This window comes from Trichomycterus rosablanca, chromosome 6 (genome assembly GCF_030014385.1).
Source record: "Trichomycterus rosablanca isolate fTriRos1 chromosome 6, fTriRos1.hap1, whole genome shotgun sequence".
NCBI lineage: Eukaryota > Metazoa > Chordata > Actinopteri > Siluriformes > Trichomycteridae > Trichomycterus > Trichomycterus rosablanca.
This window is the reverse complement of record NC_085993.1, coordinates 45,028,238-45,051,133: the sequence shown is the minus strand read 5'-3', so window position 1 is coordinate 45,051,133 and position 22,896 is coordinate 45,028,238. Positions and strand designations below refer to the sequence as shown.

The following is a 22,896-nucleotide window of genomic DNA, read 5'->3' as shown; positions in this document are numbered from 1 at the left end:
GTCCAGATCAACTAAAAATGGCTTACTAAACACAAAATCAAGCTTCTACCATGAACATTTCAGTCCTCTTGTAACGTGGTGGCAGCTGTCCAACAGCTGCTCTACATTCGGAGTCGTGTCCTGCTGTGAGGTCTAGTTTGATGGGAAGTTGTGGGCACAGAGATGCAAAAGCATATAGAAGATGCTGTTGGGGAGCTCAGTTGTGTTTGATTTATCGCAGCCTTTCTCTGTCATATTTACCGGCTCCTTTTTGCTGAAGCAAAATGTCATCATTCTGTTGCGGCTCGTAGGTCTTTACATGGGAACCATGCTGGGACAGCAAATTGCCCCAGAGGCAGTGTGACCTTCCTGCTTCCTGAGTTGGATTAATTTATAAAACCACTGGTTTGGCCGCTCAGGTGGTGCAGCTGTAAAATACGCTAGCACACCAGAGCTGGGATTTCGAATACATCGTATCAAAGCTCAACTCTGCCATCTGGCTGGGCTGAGCGGCCACATGAACAACGATTGGCCTGTTGTTCATATAGGGGTGGGTATTAGGCCGGATAGGGACTCCTCGTCACTGATGCACTTACGACCTCTGCTGGCTGATTGATGGAATAATGCTGATCATGGTGTGGCTCTCCGTGCACAAGGCTGATCTGCATATGAACTCACCTCGTGCAGGTGAAAAGATGCAGTCGGCTACTGCGCATGTGTCGGAGGAGGCAGGTGTCAGTTTGCTCCCCTCAATTGGGGCAGGGGTCAGCACCAGTAGAGACGAAGCATAATGCAATTGGGTACAAAATTGGGAGAAAAGGGGGAAAATGCATTAAAAAAAAGCACTGGTTTGTGCTGGGTAGTTCGAGTTTGATATGGGATCCACTCACACATTGATGAAACTGGAACAGTTCCCTGCCTTTCCCATTTTCCAAGTGCGGCCAAAGTCTTTGATTTGTTATAACTTTTCTGTTAATTTGGACACTCTTATTTGCCATCGTCCCCCTTTTATGTTAGTGGCTTTTGAGCCACAGTATTATTCTACCTTGATTAAATATCTGCAAATATCTATGTCCTTTCCTGCAGGTGTGTTGGGATCGCACGTCGTTCCCTCTCTAGCAAGGCACATCCAGCTCTGTTACTGTCTCTGATCCATAAAAAGCCACGAGGTGAGCTAGGTGCACCGAGAATCCTGGATGATCTGGAGAGATTCTGTAATAAGGAATGATCTCAAATTCCCTTCGCTGTATTCTTCAGCCTTATAAGATGCTATAGAAGAAGACTAAATATTGTTTATTGGCAAAGGGAGGCTGTGCAAAGTATTAAATGCAGGGGTGTGAATAATTGCGGCATGGGTTTTGCTAAAATAATTATTTCTTGATGAGGGATTTGTTTTTCTCAGAATGGATTTGCTTCAAAGTATCAGCTCACTCAATCTCAAAGAGATGGGAGCACAAAGTGCATACAAATCAGCTGTTCTTGGTTCCAAACTGCCTCTGAAAGCAACATAAGCAAAAGATCCGTTGAACGTTTGTGGCCGAACATCCACATTTAAACCTAAGGTCACTATTAAGGGGACAGTGGTAGCCTAGTGGGTAGAGCTTTGGGCTATCAACCGGAAGGTTGGCGGTTCAAATCCAGGCTCTGCTATGCAGCCACTGTTGGGTGCTTGAGCAAGGCCCTTAACCCTGTCTGCTACAGGGGCGCCATACGATGGCTGACCCTGCGCTCTGACCCCAGCTTCCAAAGTAGCTGGGATACTTATCTTATGCATAATACAAGGCACAAAAAATAAAGTGCAAATATGACTGATTGTAAATGATGGGGTTTTAATACAGACAGACAGACAGATAGATAGATAGATACTTTATTAATCCCAAAGGAAATTAAGGTAGACAGTAGACCCTTGAGTTACGAACGGTTTACCATATGAACATTTTGGGTTATGAATGATCTTTTTCAACTTAAAGTACGAACAAATTTCGGATTACGAACCGAAATTCGTGAAACGTGACGTCACGAACAAGTTGACTCCAGGCGTCTCTCTCTCTCTCTCTCTCTCTCTATATATATATACAGTATATATATATTTAATATTTATATATAAAATTTAAATATGATGGTATGAAGGCTATTGTGAATAAACATAGTATTAATATTAATGCTTATCTTTTATTAAAGAAAAGTATAATCAATATTTTCTGAAAATAATTATTTTATTTATTCATAGTTAACCCTTAATCCAAGATTCTTAAAATAAGTGAACCAAAAAAATGTGGAGGATCTAAGCTTCAGCTTCAGAAATATGTTAATCAGACACTGAAATACCACACTGGAAATATGCAAACAAAAAGCTGTTTCAGCAGTTTCTATTTAAAACATTGTGTTTACATCAGCATACAGTGAAGCTTTTGGGTAAAAAAATAAAAAAATAAAAAAGCAAATGTACTACAGTATATGATGTTAATATTTGGTGCAGATCATTGGAGTACATTATATACTGATCAGCCATAACATTAAAACCACCTCCTTGTTTCTACACTCACTGTCAATTTTATCAGCTCCACTTACCATATAGACGCACTTTGTAGTTCTACAATTACTGACTGTAGTCTATCTGTTTCTTTACATACTTTTTTTAGCCTGCTTTCACCCTGTTCTTCAATGGTCAAGACCACCACAGAGCAGGTATTATTTGGGTGGTGGATCATTCTCAGCACTGCAGTGACACTGACATGGTGGTGGTGTGTTAGTGTGTGTTGTGCTGGTATGAGTGGATCAGACACAGCAGCGCTGCTGGAGTTTTTAAATACTGTGTCCACTCACTGTCCACTCTAGACACTCCTACCTAGTTGTCCACCTTGTAGATGTAAAGTCAGAGACGATCGCTCATCTATTGCTGCTGTTTGAGTTGGTCATCTTCTAGACCTTCATCAGTGGTCACAGGACACTGCCCACTGGGCGCTGTTGGTTGGATGTTTTTGGTTGGTGGACTATTCTCAGTCCAGCAGTGACAGTGAGGTGTTTAAAACCTCTTATTCACTCATACCAGCACAACACACAATAACACACCACCACCATGTCAGTGTCACTGTAGTGCTGAGAACGATCCACCACCTAAATAATACCTGCTCTGTGGTGGTCCTGGGAGAGTCCTGACCATTGAAGAACAGCATGAAAGGGGGCTAACAAAGCATGCACAGAAACAGATGGACAACAGTCAGTAATTGTAGAACTACAAAGTGCTCATAAATGGTAAGTGGAGCTGATAAAATGGACAGTGAGTGTAGAAACAAGGAGGTGGTTTTAATGTTATAGCTGATCGGTGTATTTGTTTACGTTTTAGGGTTAGGGCAGGGTGAGGCATGTGGGACAACTTGAGATGGAAATGAAGAATGATTCATTTTCGAATGAAGTTCAACAAAGCTTCATTTTATTTTCAGTTCAGTTCATTTTTATGATTTACCACTGCTTTATCCTGGTCAGGGTCATGGTGTGTCTAGCTTTTTAGAAATTGCTGGGTGCAATGCAGTAGTGTACCCCAGAAAGGATGCCAGTCATGACATAGCTTCTGCCATCCCCTCCTGAGACATAGCCAATCATGTCTGTAGACGTAGGTTGACCAATATCACTGCTGTGGATTTGAACCCTGGATGATAGCCGTAGTGGGCTAATGCAGTTTACCCCTGCTCCACCTAAGCACCATTAATTTTTCAAATATTGTATATTATTTTTAATTTCTAGTCTGACATAATCGTAATCTGATAATGTACTTAATTTCCCACACATAGAACATCAACATTTCTGTTATGTCTCATATTAGAACGTTAAAATGGTTAATTAATCATTTTTTGCATGTATAATGTTAAATCAACATTAAAACACCACTTCATCTTAAAATCAATGTTACTGTATTTTTGAGGATTGTGTTGTTTGGTTGGCATCTATGGCACCCCGCTGAAGCTTTGCTATGCTGTGAGCTCAGTGGGATATGCTCTCATGTTAAAAAAATATATAACCTGTTATAATGAGGACTTAATCCTAATGTTCTATTTCTATTTACAACAAAGCTTGAGTAGATTTTGTATTTTATTATCTTCCTATTCAGACTGATTAATCCAGCCTGTAGATGGAAGTGACAGGTGGCATTTGTATTTGTGAGAGTAAGAGAAGACTCTGATAAGCTCTAGAAACTTAAATAACCTCTGCCAGTTCTCTTACCTTAAAAAAACTGCTCTGTATTTTCTTTGCATCACTTGATCAGGATTAAATACTGTGCAACCACTGTGAAACCATCATTTCTATTATTTTCATCATTTCCAATCCATAGGGTTATTAATCACTATTACAAGTATACTAGTATATAGTAGTATATTACTATTTTAAATGTATTCAGGTCCTTTGAGGTTTTTCAAAACTTACTTTCATGTTGATTAGATTATTATATTATAAATAGATTTTTTATATATTATTAGATATTATTATAAATAGATAGATATATAAAATTGCCATTTACCCCCTCCCTCAATCTATACCAAATCACCCATAATGACAAAGTCACGTGGTTTTAGAGTTCTGAAAACGAATTGAAAATTAAAAACTGAAGGCCGCTCAGGTGGCGCAGCAGTAAAAACACACACTAGCACACCAGAGCTGGGATCTCGAATACATCGTATCAAATCTCAACTCTGCCATCTGGCTGGGCTGAGCGGCCACATGAACAACGATTGGCCTGTTGTTCATTTAGAAGTGGGGTATTATGCCGGATAGGGACTCCTCGTAACTGATGCACTATGACCTCTGCTGGCTGATTGATGGCGCCTGCACAGAGGCGGGGAAAGAGTGCGGATCAGGTTGTGTCTCTCCGTACACAAGGCTGATTCGCAAATATGCACTCGCCTGGTGTGGGTGACAAAATGCATACGGCTGCTGCCCACATGTCGGAGGGGGCCATATAGTATATGTATATTTATATGTATATTTATATATATTATATATATTAATAATAATAATTAATATGTATATTATTATATATTTATATATATTTAAAAACTGAAATCTCTAATTCACAAAAGTGTTCAGACCCTTTGCTGTAAAACTATACATTTTGGTCAGGTGCATCTGGTTTGCTTGAATTATTTTTTGTCATGTGCCTAGAACTTAATTGAAATCCACCTGTTGCAGTAATATTGACTGGATCTAATTTGGAAAGGCCCAAAACCTGGATCTATAAGACCTCATCATATACAGACCTATAAGACCTCACCATATACAGTACACTACATTATCAGGACAAAAACCAAACCAGAAAGTCCAAGGAACTGACTGTGGGTCCTTGTATTCAAATTTGGCAAAGCAGAGATCGAACTAAGGGTATAGAACAATATCAAAGTCTTTAAGTACCCTAGGTCAGTGGGGGTTCCTTTTTATTGATAAATGGGATTGGGGGTGGCAAAATGTGTAGAGAAGGGCTACAGTTAGTAATTCTATACCCACAGACTTCATCGTATGGCTGATGTATCTCATAAAATAATAAATGAATATACATGCATTTATGTCTTCAGGAGACATAAATAAATATACACCATTGAAAATGAATTTTAAACAATTGTGTTTATAAAAACAAATGTATTTTATAGTAATGTAATGCATGGTATGCTTGTATAAAGAGGGACCGTATTTTATTAAAAAGCAGTGACATGTTTTTTGTATGTGTGTATGTGTTAATGGTGTGATGGTGAGGTAAAATGTGCATTAACGTGCAGGTTTGTCAGTGATAGAGGAGATTTATTTAGTTTATTTCATCTGAAAACGTTTTTACAATAAAATCACATATGTTTGACGGCTCCACTCTCCATCCTATAAAAGAGGCATGAGGGAAGCTCCTTATGCACTGACCTTTAACAATAAGTCCATTAGCTCATTCAGGGCTGGGTAATGCTGGGTAACACCCACACAATGCTGGTTCCACCTGTCCTTAAAGCCTTATAGTTCCTAACACAGGATTACAGAGCTCTAACTGGCCTCAGTCATTTAGGCTCCAGAACTGAATTCATCACTGAGCTTAACACGGACTCCAGCACTGAGCCCAACACGGACTCCAGCACTGAGCCCAACACGGACTCCAGCACTGAGTCCAACACTGACGCTTAGCAGCATGGACACAGGAGCACCCATGCAGATAAACTAGTATTATTTTTGGAAAAAATGATGTTTTGATTGTCAGATTTAACTTAATCCAAGTATGTATAGTTTTGTGTGTGTGTGTGTGTGCGTGCGTGCGTGCGTGCGTGCGTATTAGAGCACTAACTTGCACCAAACTGGATAAAGCACTGACCCAATATCGCCCATAGGTGGCACATATGGATATTCTGTTAGCACATCAGTGCTGATATTCTGAGCTTTCTGAGTTTGAGTCCCAGATCTGCTACTGCTCGGCTGGGCACCCCCTAGCAGGCACAACCGTGACTCCAACACTGACCCAAGCACTGCTTTAACCTGAGATCAAGCATTATTCAACATGTTTAGATGTAGAATTACCGCTATACCAAACAAAATTACAATATGATCGATATTACATTACAAATATCACACATAAATTAATCAATACATTCAAAAATAAATACATAAAAAATAATGAATAAATAAATGGGCTGTTGTAAATACTACCAAAAAAGCTTCTCTACATAGCTTTCATTTCTCTATGCATACAGATATGGCATTTTGCTACTCAACTCAGGCAGAATATAGTAGGTGGATTGGCTACTATTTATTGGGCAGTTGTAGCCTAACGGTTAGGGTGATGGACTAGTAATCGAAAGGTTGCTGGTTTAAGCTGTTCTTATAATATTTCATGCTGTTCTTCAATGGACAGGACTCTCACAGGACCACTACAGAGCAGGTATTATTTGGGCGGTGCATAATTCTCAGCACTGCAGTGACACTGACATGGTGGTGGTGTGTTAGTGTGCGTTTTGCTGGTATGAGTGGATAAGACACAGCAATGCTGGTGGAGTTTTAAACACCTCACTGTCACTGCTGGACTGAGAATAGTCCACCAACCAAAAATATCCAGTCATCAGACCACTGCTGAAGGTCTAGAAGATGACCAACTCAAACAGCAGCAATAGATGAGCGATCGTCTTTGACTTTAGATCTACAGGGTCGACCAACCAGGTAGGAGTGTCTAATAGAGTGGACAGTGAGTGGACACAGTATTTAAAAACTCCAGCAGTGCTGCTGTGTCTGATCCACTCATACCAGCACAACACACACTAACACACCACCACCATGTCAGTGTCACTGCAGTGCTGAGAATCATCCACCACCTATATAATACTTGCTCTGTGGTTGTCCTGTGGGGGTCCTGAACATTGAAGAACAGGGTGAAAGCAGGCTAAAAAGGTATGTAGAGAAACAGATGGACTACAGTCAGTAATTGTAGAACTACAAAGTGCTTCTATATGGTAAGTGGAGCTGATAAAATGGACAGTGAGTGTAGAAACAAGGAGGTGATTTTAATGTTATGCCTGATCAGTGCCATATGATGCCTTCTGATAAGTTAGCAGACTGTCTAGGGTGTACTCCTGCTTTGCGATCAGTGCTTATGATTAGTGACGGACCCAAATGAAAATGAATAATTGAAGACTGAGTGTTGCCAGTTAATCTGTATTTTGGCCAGTACGTTCACTGTGCACCACTCAGACACAAGTCTGGCACTTTGTTCTTTTAAAAATTCTACATGGACTAAATGCAACAGATGAAGTATGGGCGACTGGACAGACAGTCTTTTGTTGGCATAATAAGCGTCCGTGTTTGGGAGTGATACAAACGCATCTAACCAAAATTTATGAAATGCCTGTACCTTGGTCTAAAGGACCATTATGTACAAAGAAAACCATTTGTGACTTGTTTTTCAGATGATGTGTTGGAATAACTACAAACCTCCCCCTCCTTCATTCTATGCTATAAAGCCATCTGCCATAACAAGCTTTGAAAAATACAGGAAAGCTTGCTAAGTGCTAAAGAGGGGTTTTGATAAAGATTTTCCTTTCAGCATCACCACCCGGGAAGCTAGGGAGTGCTACAGGACTGGAAAACCACAGGACAATGAAACTGGAATTCAATAAATTAAAAGAAAAAGACAGACAGCCTTCGAAAGGACAAACCTATGGTGAAGAAAGCAGGAAAAGAATCTGACATATTGGACAATGTTCCCTTTAATGAAATGAAAGTTCAGCTCTCTGAAAAAATTAATAAATAAATAAACCACCACTAGAACCACTGACGCAGTAAACTAACGTCATGTGCTAAGTCTCACAAACCATTTTAGTCCATTTGCAGAAAGACTTCAGCTGATGTACAATGTCTAGTCCTGCAATTACTGCCTTCACACTTCCCCCTTCCATTAAATAAAAATGCTCCTCAAGATTTCTTTGCTGTAACATGTCATCAGAACTAAATTCATATGGTAGCAACTCGGCTACAGTGCTTTTAAAAAAAGTATTCCTTTTTTTTTATTTTTCTATTTTTCCAACCTTTTTCCCCACAATTTTCTCCCCTAATTTAGTCGTGTCCAATTACCCTAATTGCATCCTCCACTGATTCAACCCTCCACCACTGACTGAGGACGCTTTTCAACTGAAACACACACCCTCTGACACATGCTCAGTACAGACTGCATTTTTCACCTGCACGAGTCAAGTTTATACTGTATATACCGAGCCACACACTAATAAGCATTATTCCTCAGCCCTGTGCAGGTGCCATCAATCAGCCAGCAGGGGTTGTAATTGCACTAGTTATGAGGACCCATGATCCGACTTGCCCCTAACCCTATGAACAACAGCCAAATGTTGTTCATGCAGCCGCCCAACCTAGCCGGGTGGCAGAGCTGAGTTTCGATACGATGTATTCGAAAACACAGCTCTGGTGTGCTAGCATGTTTTACCGCTGTGCCACCTGAGCGGCTTAAAAAAGTATTTCTTAAACACTCAAAAGTATAGCCAAAAGTGTGTGTTAACATGATGTTGCTCAAAACAGCCTCCAGTCTTCTAACAAGAATTATTACAAGATTTTGAAGTGTATCTGTGTCAATCATTTAGTCAAAAACATTTATGAGATCAGGGTTGAGCTTAGAGCCCTGTACCTCCAATGTTCCTCCACAGCTTCGCTTTATGCCCGGAGGCCCAATCTTGTCAGAAATGAAAAGGACCTTCCATTAACCATTACCACAAAGTTAGAAGTGTAAAATGTGTTTATATGATTAATGTTATTCACCTTAGTAGTGCATGTGTTAAAACACCAGAACTAACTAATTAGAACGAGTGTCCACATACCTTTGGCCAAATGCAGAACGTAAATTGGCTGCTTACAATTTATTCCTCTATTTTGTTCCATTTAAAAAATATAATATATTGGATGCCCAGGTGGTGTAGCAGGATATTCCTATAGCACATCAGCGATGAGATTCTGAACTCCATGGTTCGAAACTCAGCCACCAGTCAACTGGGCACTATCTAGCGGGCATAATTGGCAGTGCCTGCAGCAGACACGGTTCTGCTAGGGAGGGATGACCGGACTATGTGGGTGGGGTCGTTAAACACTGTACAAAGGACCCTGGCAGATAGGCAGATAGAGAGGCGCCTGTGCAGAGTGCATCTGTGAAAAAGGGTTCCGCTAAGGGCTGCGCCCCTCGACTGCAACCGGGGATCCCCCAGCAGCGGAAGACAAATTGATCACGCTAAGTTGGGAGAAAATGGGAGAGAAAAATAAATAAATAAATAAAATAAATATATATATTATTTTATACATATATATATATATACTATATATATATATATATATATATATATATATATACATACTATATTGATTTTTTTACTTACACCGATCAGCCATAACATTAAAACTACCTCCTTCTACTCCTTTCTACACTCACTGTCCATTTAATCAGCTCCAATTACCATATAGAAGCACTTTGTAGTTCTACAATTACTAATTGTAGTCCATCTCTTTCTCTGCATGCTTTTTAGTCTGCCTTCACCCTGTTCTTCAATGGGCAGGACCCTCACAGGACCTCCACAGGTATTATTTAGGTGGTGGATCATTCTCAGCACTCAGCACAGTTTTTAAACACCTCACTGTCACAGCTAGACTGAGAATAGTCTACCAACCACAAATATCCAGCCAACAGCGTCCTGTGATCGTCTCTGACTTTACATCTACAAGGTGGACCAACTAGGTAGGAGTGTCTAATAGAGTGGACAGTGAGTGGACACAGTATTTAAAAACTCCAGCAGTGCTGCTGTGTCTGATCCACTCATACCAGAGCTGAGAATGATTCACCACCCAAATAATACCTACTCTGTGGTGGTCCTGGGCGAGTCCTGACCATTAAAAAACAGCATGAAATGGGGCTAACAAAGCATGCAGAGAAACAGATGGACTACAGTCAGTAATTGTAGAACTACAAAGTGCTTCTATATGGTAAGTGAAGCTGATAAAATGGACAATGTGTGTGGAAACAAGGAGGTGGTTTTAATGGCTGATCGGTGTAAAACATGAGCTAATTTACGGAAGTTTGTCAATATAAAAAAGCCTGATGTCAGAGTAAACATGGGAGTTAAACTAGCCCTATTTATATGTGCACAGAAACCTCACCAGCTTTAAAATATAAGAAAAGTTAGATGATAACAGTGCTATAAAAATTGTTACAAGGTATTTTATATGTTAAATGCTCAGAAAAGTAAGGTTGTTTGTCCTCTCTGGTCACCGTGTCTATTAATGTGACGTTTAATGCCAGTTTTAATTTTTGATTTTTTTTTCCAGTTATAGATTTGAATGAAAACCAAGTAATAATAACAAAATGGAAAAGCTTTAAAAAATGAGTAACTCCAGCAGACCACTTCAATTATTCACTGCACTGCTGGCCTGCTTCCAAACCTCTTGGGCGAGTGTCTATGGGAGAGCATTATATAACGATTACATATAGACAGTATTGTGTGTGCCAAGTTATTACACAGTGAGAATGAGCTCCGCTTCAAAGCCCTTTTGACCCCGGTTAAAAGGAGAGAGGCAACAATATGCTGTTGGCAGTTCTGAGTTGCTGCAGAGGGGAACCCTCCTCCGCTAAATGTTCTTTTTCTCTGCGTCTACACCGTTTTTCTATGGTGTCTATCTGCAGAGGTTAAGGCTGACAACAATAATGCGGAGACGGTCCCTGACTGTGTAGAACGCGCATAAATACAGTCCATATACATCAATCAAACATTACAAGGACAGATGTTTAGAGACATGTATACTGCATAATACAATTAATAATGTCTGACCAGCTGACCTTAGTTTTGTATCAGGACAGTAAGAGAAAAGATCTTCTGTAGGTGACTGTAAAAGAGGGTTCAGGGTTGGTGGCAGAAGTTTTATTAAAACATTTTTTTAATAAGAAGTTTGTTGGAATTAATTCTTTCAGTTTACGTTGTAATACATAAAACACTTAACATTAATGCACCCAGAAGCCTCAAACGCTTTCTTAAATACCTTTAATACAGCCCATTATAAACAGAGACTATTATACACACCATGTTTGATTAGCATTTTAATTATTGGTAAAAGTAAACCCTTACTGTTTTCTTTGTGAAGTCTTTTTCCAGTTCCATTAAGAAATTAAAGGAATTTCTAAAATTAAATACAACCCTCCACTGCTGACTGAGGAGCTTCGCAACTGACACACGCCCCCTATGACACGTGTGCAGTACCGACTGTATCTTTTCACCGGCACAAGGCGAGATCATATGCGGATCAGCTTTGTGTACGGAGAGACACACCCTGATCAGCATTATTCGCAGACTCTGTGAGGTGTCATCAATCAACCAGCAGAGGTCGTAATTGCATCAGTTATAAGAAATCCCTGTCCGGCTCCCACCCTGTGTGAACAACAGCCAATCATTGTTCGTGTAGCCACCCAGCAGAGCTGAGTTTCAAACCGTTCAAAAGTTCAAAATGTCAGCTCTGATGTATTTTTTACCGCTGTGCCATCTAAACGGCCTAATAAGCCATTTCTCTCCAGACTCATATTGTATAATTTTGCATAGGGATTAGGGTTTCACGTTTTTCTTGTTTCGCATTAAGCAGTTAGCTTAGTTTATCATTGGGGTTAGTTGTTATGATCTGTTGTCCCATGGTCTTAGTTGTGGTATGTTTAACTCTACTTTCTAGTGGTATTTTTGGTGTGGTATATGATCAGATTTTACCAGTTACAATAGATCACAATTTATTTTACAACCATTAAGATTTACATTTACAGCATTTAGCAGATTTTTAGCTTTTATCCAAAGCGACTTACAATTGTGATAAATACTATCTAATCAAGGGTCTTGTTCAAGGGCTCAATAGTTGCAACTGGTTCATAGTCCAGTTCCTTCACCACTGAGCTATCGCTGACCTTAGATGTCTCATGTTTGTTTGGTCTTTGCCTTGGTTACCTTAATATAGGAGTCAGTCGCATCAGAAAATACTGTCTCGGGCGCCCAGGTGGTACAGCAGAATATTCTGTTAGCACACCAGCGCCGAGATTCTGAACTCCTCGGTTCGAAACTCAGCGTTGCTATCGGTCAGCTGAGCACCATCTTGTGGGCATAATTGGCAGTGCCTGCAGCAGATTTTAATTGGCCACTGTATCTGCTATGGCGGGATGACAGGACTATGTGTGGGTAAGTGGGTCTTCATACGCTGTGTAAGGACCCTGATTGGCAGAAGAGACGCATGTGCAGAATGCAGAGAAGAGGAGGGCTGTGCACGTGCCAGAAGAGGCATGAGCAGTGACGTGCTCTACTCAAATGCAATCGGGTATCTCTCAGCAGCAGGAGACAAATTGAATATGCAAAATCAGGAGAAAAATAGAGAGAAAATGCAAAAAAATAATAAAAAAAAGAAAAGTGTCTTAAATATCTGACTGTATAAAAGTAGTCTATATTTCCTGGCATCTTTTTGTACACAGCATGGCCTAACACCCATTAAGGTGAATTCATTTCATCAGGGTAGTCCCACCCCATACACACACACACACACACACACACACACACACAGACCAATCCTACACGCGCCCTGAAGTGACCCACAGAAAGATTGCTGCAGGTGATAATCTTAATCCACATACTCAGCCAGTAGCTCTGTGATAAGATCCAGCCGTACTGACTGAAGGATCAAATGTTCATTCTGCTCACCCTAAGTTACCCGGGGTTGCACAGGTCCACAGCTTTCAGGGCTATTTAGACTGGATATTTATACTCCTCACACTGAGTGCTGCTCAAAGTACATAAATTACATGCAGACAGAAAATAACAAAAACACACAGGCATACAGAATGAGAAAAGAAGTGTGTGTGTCATTTAAGGGCAAATAGAGGTGACTTCCTTTATCATCTCATTACTCTTTTGTCAAAACAATAAGAAGTGATGTTTCAGCATTCTCACTCAGCCCCCCCGAACCCCCCCCCCCCCCACCCCCTCACTGTTTTTTCCCTCTGCTTTTACTGCTGCTCTTTTTGTTTTTATATAGTCTTTTCTTGCCATGCTGCTGTTATTTGGCAGAATATTTACTTTATTTTATTAGGATTTTAACTTCATGTTTTACAAACTTTGGTTCCATTCATGACAGAACAGGTAGTTACACAAAATTCATCAGTTCAAGTCTTTAATGTCAAACACAGTCACAGACAATTTTGTATCTCCAATTCACCTCACTTGCATGTTTTTGGACTGTTGGAGGAAACCAGAGCTCCCGTAGCAAACCCACACAGAAACGGGGAGAACATGCAAACTCCACACAGAAAGGGCCGGGGCCGCTTCACCAGTGAATTGAACCCAGGGCCTTCTTGCTGTGAGGCAACAGTGCTACCCACCGATCGACCGTTCCGCCCACTTTTTTGTAGAATAAAAAAGCATAATTTGAACATCAGCTATTTTAAGGTTTAGTGGGATTTTTTTTGTAGGTGCTTAGAAAGTTCTGGGTTCGATCCCCAGGTGGGGCGGTCTGGGTCCTTTCTGTATGGAGTTTGCATGTTCTCCCCATGTCTGTGTGTCCTCCGGGAGCTCGGGTTTCCTCCAACAGTCCAAAGAAATGCAAGTGAAGTGAACTGGAGATACAAAATTGTCCATGACTGTGTTTGACATTAAACTTGTGAACTGATAAATCTTGTGTATCGAGTAACTACCATTTCTGTCATGAATGTAACCAAAGTGTAAAACATGACGTTAAAATCCTAATAAACAAACAAACAAACAAACAATTTTGTAGGTGCTTTATGTTTCTTATTTAAACAAAGTATTATTATCTGTTGGTACTGTCGACAATGTACATATGCAGATCAATGCATTATATTTACATGGTACAGTGACACTTAGAAATAATTTGCAGTTAGAAAAGTTAAAGAACATAAGTGACGCTACATGTGAGTATTCTAGGTAAACTTTTAATAATAATTATTACTATTTCATTACTAATTTATGGATAGATGTGACTTTTATGCATAATGACAAAATCTAGCCCCAAAACCACTGGATATAATCACAAAATATTAATAGTAACTATACTGTGGATTTCAGACTGTAAGGTATTGAACCAAAATTTTTAACACTGCCAGAACGATGACTATCTTTGGTCGCAGCACCTCGAAACCAGTTACTAAAAGTTAAAGAATGATACCTAAAGTGCAGTTTAGAAAAAATAAATAAATAAAACTTAGTTTTCCACAGATGTAACTGTAAATGTAACAACGTTATTGTATGTTTTCTAAAAGTATGACAAAACTCTCTGGCTTACAAATACCAATCTCTATACAACAACCTTGATTATAGATTTAGTAATTAGTGGAGGTTTTTACATATAATTCCTCTCCAGCCCTACAGAACTGTGTATAATAAGTAAAAAAAAATCACAGCTGAATATGAGGGTTTTACTCAGCATAAAAATCCCTATAGAACTGAAGAACCAGTTTAAGATTAAGTTTTTAAAAACTACTACACCGACGAGGCATAACAAAAAGTTAATGTGTTAGAAGCAGGAAAAATGGGCGAGCGTGAGGATTTCAGCTAGTTTGACAAGGGCCAAATTGTGATGGCTAGATGACTGGGACAGAGCATCTCCAAAACTGCAGCTCTTGTGGGGTGTTCCCGGTCTGCAGTGGTCAGTATCTATCAAAAGTGGTCCAAGAAAGGAACAGTGGTAAACCGGGTCATGGTCATGGGCGGCAAAGGCTTATTAATGCATGTGGGGACCGAAGGCTGCCCCTTGTGGTCCGATCCTACAGACGAGCTACTGTAGCTCAGATTGCGGAAGAAGTTAATGCTGGTTCTGATATAAAGATGTCAGACTCCATGTCTCACGGGTCAGGGCTGTTTTGGCAGCAAAAGTGGAACCAACACAATATTAGGAAGGAGGTCATAATGTTATGCCTGATTGGTGTATATATAGTAGGGATAGACAAATTCTCTCTACATATGCTACATGTGAGTAACCTTTTATAAAATTATTACTGTTTTGTTATTATTTTATGGACAGACTTTTATGTTTAATGACAAATTCTAACCCTATACTATACGGTCAATAAGGAACATTAAGATGTCAATTTGTTTTTCAAAAATACAAGAGTTCACAAATACAAAAGTTCTAATTTCTTTATAGCACTGCGCATTGATACAGTAGGTTTCATTTTATGATCATCTGTAGCAATAACAAAAATGCTGCTGTATGAGTGACTCTGAGCTGATGGTATAGAAATAGAAATCAGAAATGACTTACAGCTCCCAAACTTGAGAGGACAGGCATGAGCATCCATGGGGAAATCCTCCAGCTGCATAGGACACTCAGCAGAAATGGTTAACCTGAGGAGGAAAACTCAGAAGTATTAGTGTTCACACTGACACAGTGTTCCATACATTAGTTTTGTGTCATGCTCAGCTAACTGTGGATTTTGGATTGCCAGAACGGTGACTATCTGTGCTCACACACACACATATAGGTACATGTATACATATACATATATATAGATATGCTTCACAGCAAGTCGGTTTTACAAGTTGGGTTTGGGTACTGGGTAGTGGGTAATGGTCTGCGTGGGTTTCCCCTGGGGCTTCTGGTTTCCTCCCACTGTCCAAAGAATTAATGAGTATATATAAGTATATGTTTCACTATATGAAGTATGAATGAGTACATATTTTACTATATGGTTCATGGTGGGGGTGACTTCTCTGTGAATAAGTAACAGCTAGTATGACTGTGCCTGAACAGTACATGGAACTGTAGTTAGAGAGAAACCCAAACTGTCATCTATTTGGTCCATTGGTCAAATATGATTGAAGAACCACTGAAACAGTTCTGTTTTTGTCCATGTAAACAGCAACAAACTTTAGACATTGTTTAAGGTCTCAAATTCAGGCTCCATGGGTAGATTTTGTGCAGCAGCCTATAAGCCCTAACCTCTAAGATATAAAGCTGATTTGGCTGTGGAAAGGAGCAGAGCAGTTTTTTTTGCAAAACTTATAAACAGGAGGTTTATATTTCTCAAAACTCACACCCGGGAGCAAACAATTGAAAGTGCTTATGAACCCACTCAGGCGCTTGAAAAAAATAAATTAAAAAAGGAAAAAAAGAAAGTAAGTAGGAGCCTTTTACTTGTTTTGTATTTTGCATGCTTAAATTTTTTTATTTGTACAAAATTTTCAAGAGCCCTAAATTAAGATTTAAGTAATAATGAAAGTACATATATATATATACAGTGTATCACAAAAGTGAGTACACCCCTCACATTTCTGCAAATATTTTATTATATCTTTTCATGGGACAACACTGTAGACATGAAACTTGGATATAACTTAGAGTAGTCAGTGTACAGCTTGTATAGCAGTGTAGATTTACTGTCTTCTGAAAATAACTCAACACACAGCCATTAATGTCTAAATGGCTGGCAACATAAGTGAGTACACCCCACAGTGAACATGTCCAAATTGTGCCTAAAAGTGTCAATATTTTGTGTGACCACCATTATTATCACTGCCTTAACCCTCCTGGGCATGGAATTCACCAGAGCTGCACAGGTTGCTACTGGAATCCTCTTCCACTCCTCCATGATGACATCACGGAGCTGGTGGATGTTAGACACCTTGAACTCCTCCACCTTCCACTTGAGGATGCGCCACAGGTGCTCAATTGGGTTTAGTCCATCACCTTTACCTTCAGCTTCCTCAGCAAGGCAGTTGTCATCTTGGAGGTTGTGTTTGGGGTCGTTATCCTGTTGGAAAACTGCCCTGAGGCCCAGTTTTCGAAGGGAGGGGATCATGCTCTGTTTCAGAATGTCACAGTACATGTTGGAATTCATGTTTCCCTCAATGAACTGCAGCTCCCCAGTGCCAGCAACACTCATGCAGCCCAAGACCATGATGCTACCACCACCATACTTGACTGTAGGCAAGATACAGTTGTCTTGGTACTTCTCACCAGGGCGCCGCCACACATGCTGGACACCATCTGAGCCAAACAAGTTTATCTTGGTCTCGTCAGACCACAGGGCATTCCAGTAATCCATGTTCTTGGACTGCTTGTCTTCAGCAAACTGTTTGCGGGCTTTCTTGTGCGTCAGCTTCCTTCTGGGATGACGACCATGCAGACCGAGTTGATGCAGTGTGCGGCGTCTGGTCTGAGCACTGACAGGCTGACCTCCCACGTCTTCAACCTCTGCAGCAATGCTGGCAGCACTCATGTGTCTATTTTTTAAAGCCAACCTCTGGATATGACGCCGAACACGTGGACTCAACTTCTTTGGTCGACCCTGGCGAAGCCTGTTCCGAGTGGAACCTGTCCTGGAAAACCGCTGTATGACCTTGGCCACCATGCTGTAGCTCAGTTTCAGGGTGTTAGCAATCTTCTTATAGCCCAGGCCATCTTTGTGGAGAGCAACAATTCTATTTCTCACATCCTCAGAGAGTTCTTTGCCATGAGGTGCCATGTTGAATATCCAGTGGCCAGTATGAGAGAATTGTACCCAAAACACCAAATTTAACAGCCCTGCTCCCCATTTACACCTGGGACCTTGACACATGACACCAGGGAGGGACAACGACACATTTGGGCACAATTTGGACATGTTCACTGTGGGGTGTACTCACTTATGTTGCCAGCTATTTAGACATTAATGGCTGTGTGTTGAGTTATTTTCAGAAGACAGTAAATCTACACTGCTATACAAGATGTACACTGACTACTCTAAGTTAAATCCAAGTTTCATGTCTATAGTGTTGTTCCATGAAAAGATATAATGAAATATTTGCAGAAATGTGAGGGGTGTACTCACTTTCGTGATACACTGTATACACACACACACACACAGACGGATCAGCCATAACATTAAAACCACCTTCTTGTTCTACACTCGCTGTCCATTTTATCAGCTCCACTTAGCTTACTTACAATTGCTGACTGTAGTCCATCTGTTTCTCTACATACTTTTTTAACCTGCGTTCACCCTGTTCTTCTTATGGTCAGGACTCCCCCAGGACCACCACAGAGCAGGTATTATTTAGATTGTGGATCATTCTCAGCACTGAAGTGACACTGACATGGTGGTGGTGTGTTAGTGTTAGCTACCTAGTTGGTCCACCTTGTAGATGTAAAGTCAGAGTATCATCAAATCATCTATTGCTGCTGTTTGAGTTTGTCATTTTCTAGAGAGGTGTTTAAAAACTTCAGCAGCGCTGCTGTGTCTTATCCACTCATGCCAGCACAACACACACTAACACACAACCACCATGTCATTGTCACTGCAGTGCTGAGAATGATCCACCACCTAATTAATACTTACTCTGTGGTGGTCCTGGGAGAGTCCTGACCATTGAAGAACAGCATGAAAGGGGGCTAACAAAGCATGCAGAGAAACAGATGGACTACAGTCAGTAATTGTAGAACTACAAGTGCTCCTATATGGTAAATGGGGACATACACACACACCTAGAGGGACTTTTATTATCTCCAATTAACCTGACTGCATGTCTTTGGTCACAGCCTCTTTCTGGTTGCTGACTGTCCACTTTCTCTTTTATCTTCAACTCTTCCAAGTATAATGGTGTTTTCCAATAAATTGGTTCTCATAATGTGTTCAAAATAAGAGAGCTATAGCTTGGTTGTCTGGACTTTGAGTGAGAGATCAGGTCTGATGTGGTCAAGGATCCATTTGTTGTTTTTCTTTGCCAGTCAAGGTACTTTTAAGTCTTCTTTAGCACCAAAGTTCAAAGGCAATGATATTCCGTCTGTACCCTTTTTTATCTATGAAGACTCACAGAGAAGAGCACAGTCTGATGTTTGGAGAATGCTGATCTTTGTTTGGAGAGACAAATCTTTATATCTGAAGATCTATTCCTGTTCCTTCATTGTTGATCTAAATTAGGCTTACTGGAACACACACACACACACACACACACACACACACACACACACACACACACTCAAACTCAAACTCAAAAGAAGCTTTATTGGCATGACAAATAAGGACATTCGTATTGCCAAAGCAAGTTACAGGGAAATATAAACAATAAAAATAAGAAAGAACAAAAATATACAGAACAGTTACATGTGCAAAAAATATAGAATAGAATAAAATATTAATAAAAACAGTGCAAAATAATAACAATAAAAAGTATAATATTTACAATAATGAGGTAGTAAAACAATCAGTTTGTGCATGTGTGTGTGTATGTGTGTATGAGACGTGGTCACCCACTGTCCCTCACCTGGTGGCAGGTGTAAGTATAGAGTGCTGCTAGTGTGCAGCTCTCTCTGTGCTCCCCCAGTAGGTGGGGCAGTTTGTCGGGGTCTGGGAGGGAGGTAAAGTTGGGGATGATGTTGTTAAATTTAGGGAAGAATTGGGAGCGGACGTGGTGGTACTTGGTACACCGGGTGAGGAAGTGCAGCTCCGTCTCTACTGTACTGAGAGTGCAGTGCTGACACAACCTCTCCTCCCGGGGCAGCCAGGACCGGGTGTGTCGCCCCGTCTCCACGGCCAGGTCGTGTGCGCTCAGTCTGTACCTCGTCAGAGTGTTTCTTAATTTAGGGTCGGATACTGTGCTGAGATAATCTGCTATATATATATATATATATATACAGTATATATTAAATAACACTGCATTTTACTTTGAGTTTTAGTTTCAGTTTCCCAATCATTCAGATATTTAGTTCTGAGTTTTTGTGTAATTTGGTTTATTCTAATTGGGTTTACAGATTTCTCTTGTTCCTGACTCTTTATTGTGTTAGTGTGTGTTATTAGTGTGCCAGTGTGTGTTAGCAATGTGTTTGTGTGTGTTATTTAAGTGTCTGTGTGTGTTAGTGGTGTATCTGTGTGTGTTGGAGTGTCTGTGTGTGTTATTAGTGTATCGGTGTGTGTTAGTGGTGTATCTGTGTGTGTTAGTGGTGTATCTGTGTGTGTTAGTGGTGTATCGGTGCAGTGACTCAGGACCAGTTGGATTAGGGGACTGGTATGTTTGCTCAGCTCTTGGTGTTTCAGGGCTTTATAATGATAAGTTTGGGGGTCGCTCTCATTTAGATGGTTCCAGAAGTTGATTGCTCTTCTCTGTATGTTTATAATTAGTGGAAATCGGCCTAATTCTGCCCTGCACGCATTGTTCGTGGTGTGTCTGTGCACCTTTAGGATGCTTTTACAGAACTCTGTGTGCAGGGTCTCTAATGGATGTTTGTCCCAATTATGGAATTGATGGTGTGTAAGCGAACCCCAAACTTCACTGCCATATAGAGCAATCGGTTCAATTATTGATTCAAAAATTTTAAGCCAGATTCGAATCGGAATTTCCACGAATGTTTGACGTTTTATGGCGTAGAAGGCCCTGCGAGCTTTTTCTCTCAGTTCATTTACTGCCGGGTTAAAGTTTCCTGTGGAACTGATGTTCAGTCCGAGGTAAGTATAATCTTTAGTGTGCTCAATTTCATGGTGTCCTATTTTATATGTGTGTTTGGTTCCCTGAGATCTGGCTCTTTTCTGGAAGGTCATAATTTTGGTCTTTTTGAGGTTGACTGTCAGGGCCCAGGTCTGACAGTATTGCTGCAGCAGGTCCAGTTTGTGCTGGAGACCCTGAGCACTGGGGGACAGCAGGACCAGATCATCTGCATACAGCAGGAGTTTAATCTCCGAGTCGTGTAGAGTGAGACCGGGCGTGGCTGAGTGCTCTAACATGGAGGCCAATTCATTAATATAGATGTTAAATAGAGTTGGACTTAAACAGCAGCCCTGTCTCACTCCACGCTCCTGAGAGATGAGATGTGTTCTCTTACTGCCGATTCTTATTCCGAATCTCACACACACACACACACACACACACACACACACACACACACACACACACACACACACACACACACACACACCTACCTCAAAGCTTTAAATTCCATTTGCTCTGTTCTAACTTAATTTGTCTTTTCAGCCAGTCAGTCGGTAGTAGAATGATACGTCACTACGCAGTCATTGCTTTGTGATGGTTGGCTGCACAGATGAGATCCTCTAATGACCTGCAGCTTTCTCGTGTCTTGTAGCAGATTTAGCCCCTGATAATGCAACTCACGCCGTGATGTAACTGACAATAAACCCACAGTGCCATCTACTGGACTATTTTATAATTACATGTAAAATAACCAACATAATATACTGCACAGTAAGTTCATTATTTTATTCATTCACTCATTTTTATTGCTTAATTCTGGCCAGGGTCATGGTGGGTTTATAATCATCTATAAATCCTGCGTGCAGGGCACTAATAAACCCTGTATATTATTCACTCACTTTCATTTACACCTAAGGGCAATTCGGGAAACCCTAACGTAAGGCTGTGGGATTTCACAGCTGGTAGACTGGGTGTCATACAGGGTTTTGAGACCTGGGTTTGATATTTGCCTCTGACTTTTTTTCCTGTCTCCTCATTAGCTTCCTTTGGGTGCTCCGACTTCCTCCTATGTCCCAAAACCATGCCAGTTGGTGGATTTGTTAAGTCTAAATAGAACCTGGGTTGTGATATGACACAATTAAATGGTGTGTAATGCTTTGCTGTGACCAGGCACAGTGTCCATCCTGCATTCCTTGCTTATGTCTAGCAATTTTTCGATTTACCACGATAACAGTAAAAAAACAGGCATAAGAATTAAACACAGGGTTCTAGGACCTTTGTTGCTATGTGGCACCCATTCTATTATTTGTGCCACCTTTTTATCAACAGCATAAGCTTTGCTTTAATTAAAGCTTTACTGCAATCACTTTGACAAGTCTACAACAAACCTTTCAATTGTCTAAAATGTCACTCTATTTTGAAGCATTAACAATGGAACAATGAACTAGTTCTGTGGCTTATCAGCACTTACAGAAAACCAGTCAAAAACCAGATCAAGTAACTTGGTGGAAAGTCGACATACTTTTGTAAAAGTGCAGGGTTAAATGTTTTATGCAACTGTTAACAGTAAGTGTGGCTATAAAAAAAATTAGAATTCACCAGTTAAAATGAGTTTCTATATATGTATGGCTTTGTCATGGAATTTTGCAACAATTTTTTTTTCCCAAACTAGGATTTTGGTAAATTAGTTTACTACTTTAATTACTAGTAGGTGCCACATAGAATAGAATAGAATAGAATGCCTTTATTTGTCATATATACATATACACATGTACAGTACAACAAAATTCTTTCTTCACGTATCTCAGCTTGTTTGGAAGCTGAGGTCAGAGCGCAGAGTCAGCCATCGTACAGCGCCCCTGGAGCAGAGAGGGCCTTGCACAAGGGCCCATCAGTGGCTGCATGGCAGAGCTAAACAATGAATACAAGGCAGTAATACACCCTTGACTGAGCACAAAACACAGTCTCCCATTTACTTACA

The 22,896-nt window shown here is 40.4% G+C and overlaps 1 protein-coding gene across 1 annotated transcript in view; it reads right to left on the bottom strand.

Moving 5' to 3' along the window:
• gabra5 (gamma-aminobutyric acid type A receptor subunit alpha5) overlaps nt 1–22,896 on the bottom strand; it is a 75,725-nt gene that overhangs the window by 26,290 nt on the left and 26,539 nt on the right. The window contains exon 6 of the mRNA XM_062997968.1: nt 15,778–15,860. Coding sequence (XP_062854038.1) covers nt 15,778–15,860 — 83 coding nt within the window. The remainder of the gene's footprint in view (nt 1–15,777; nt 15,861–22,896) is intronic.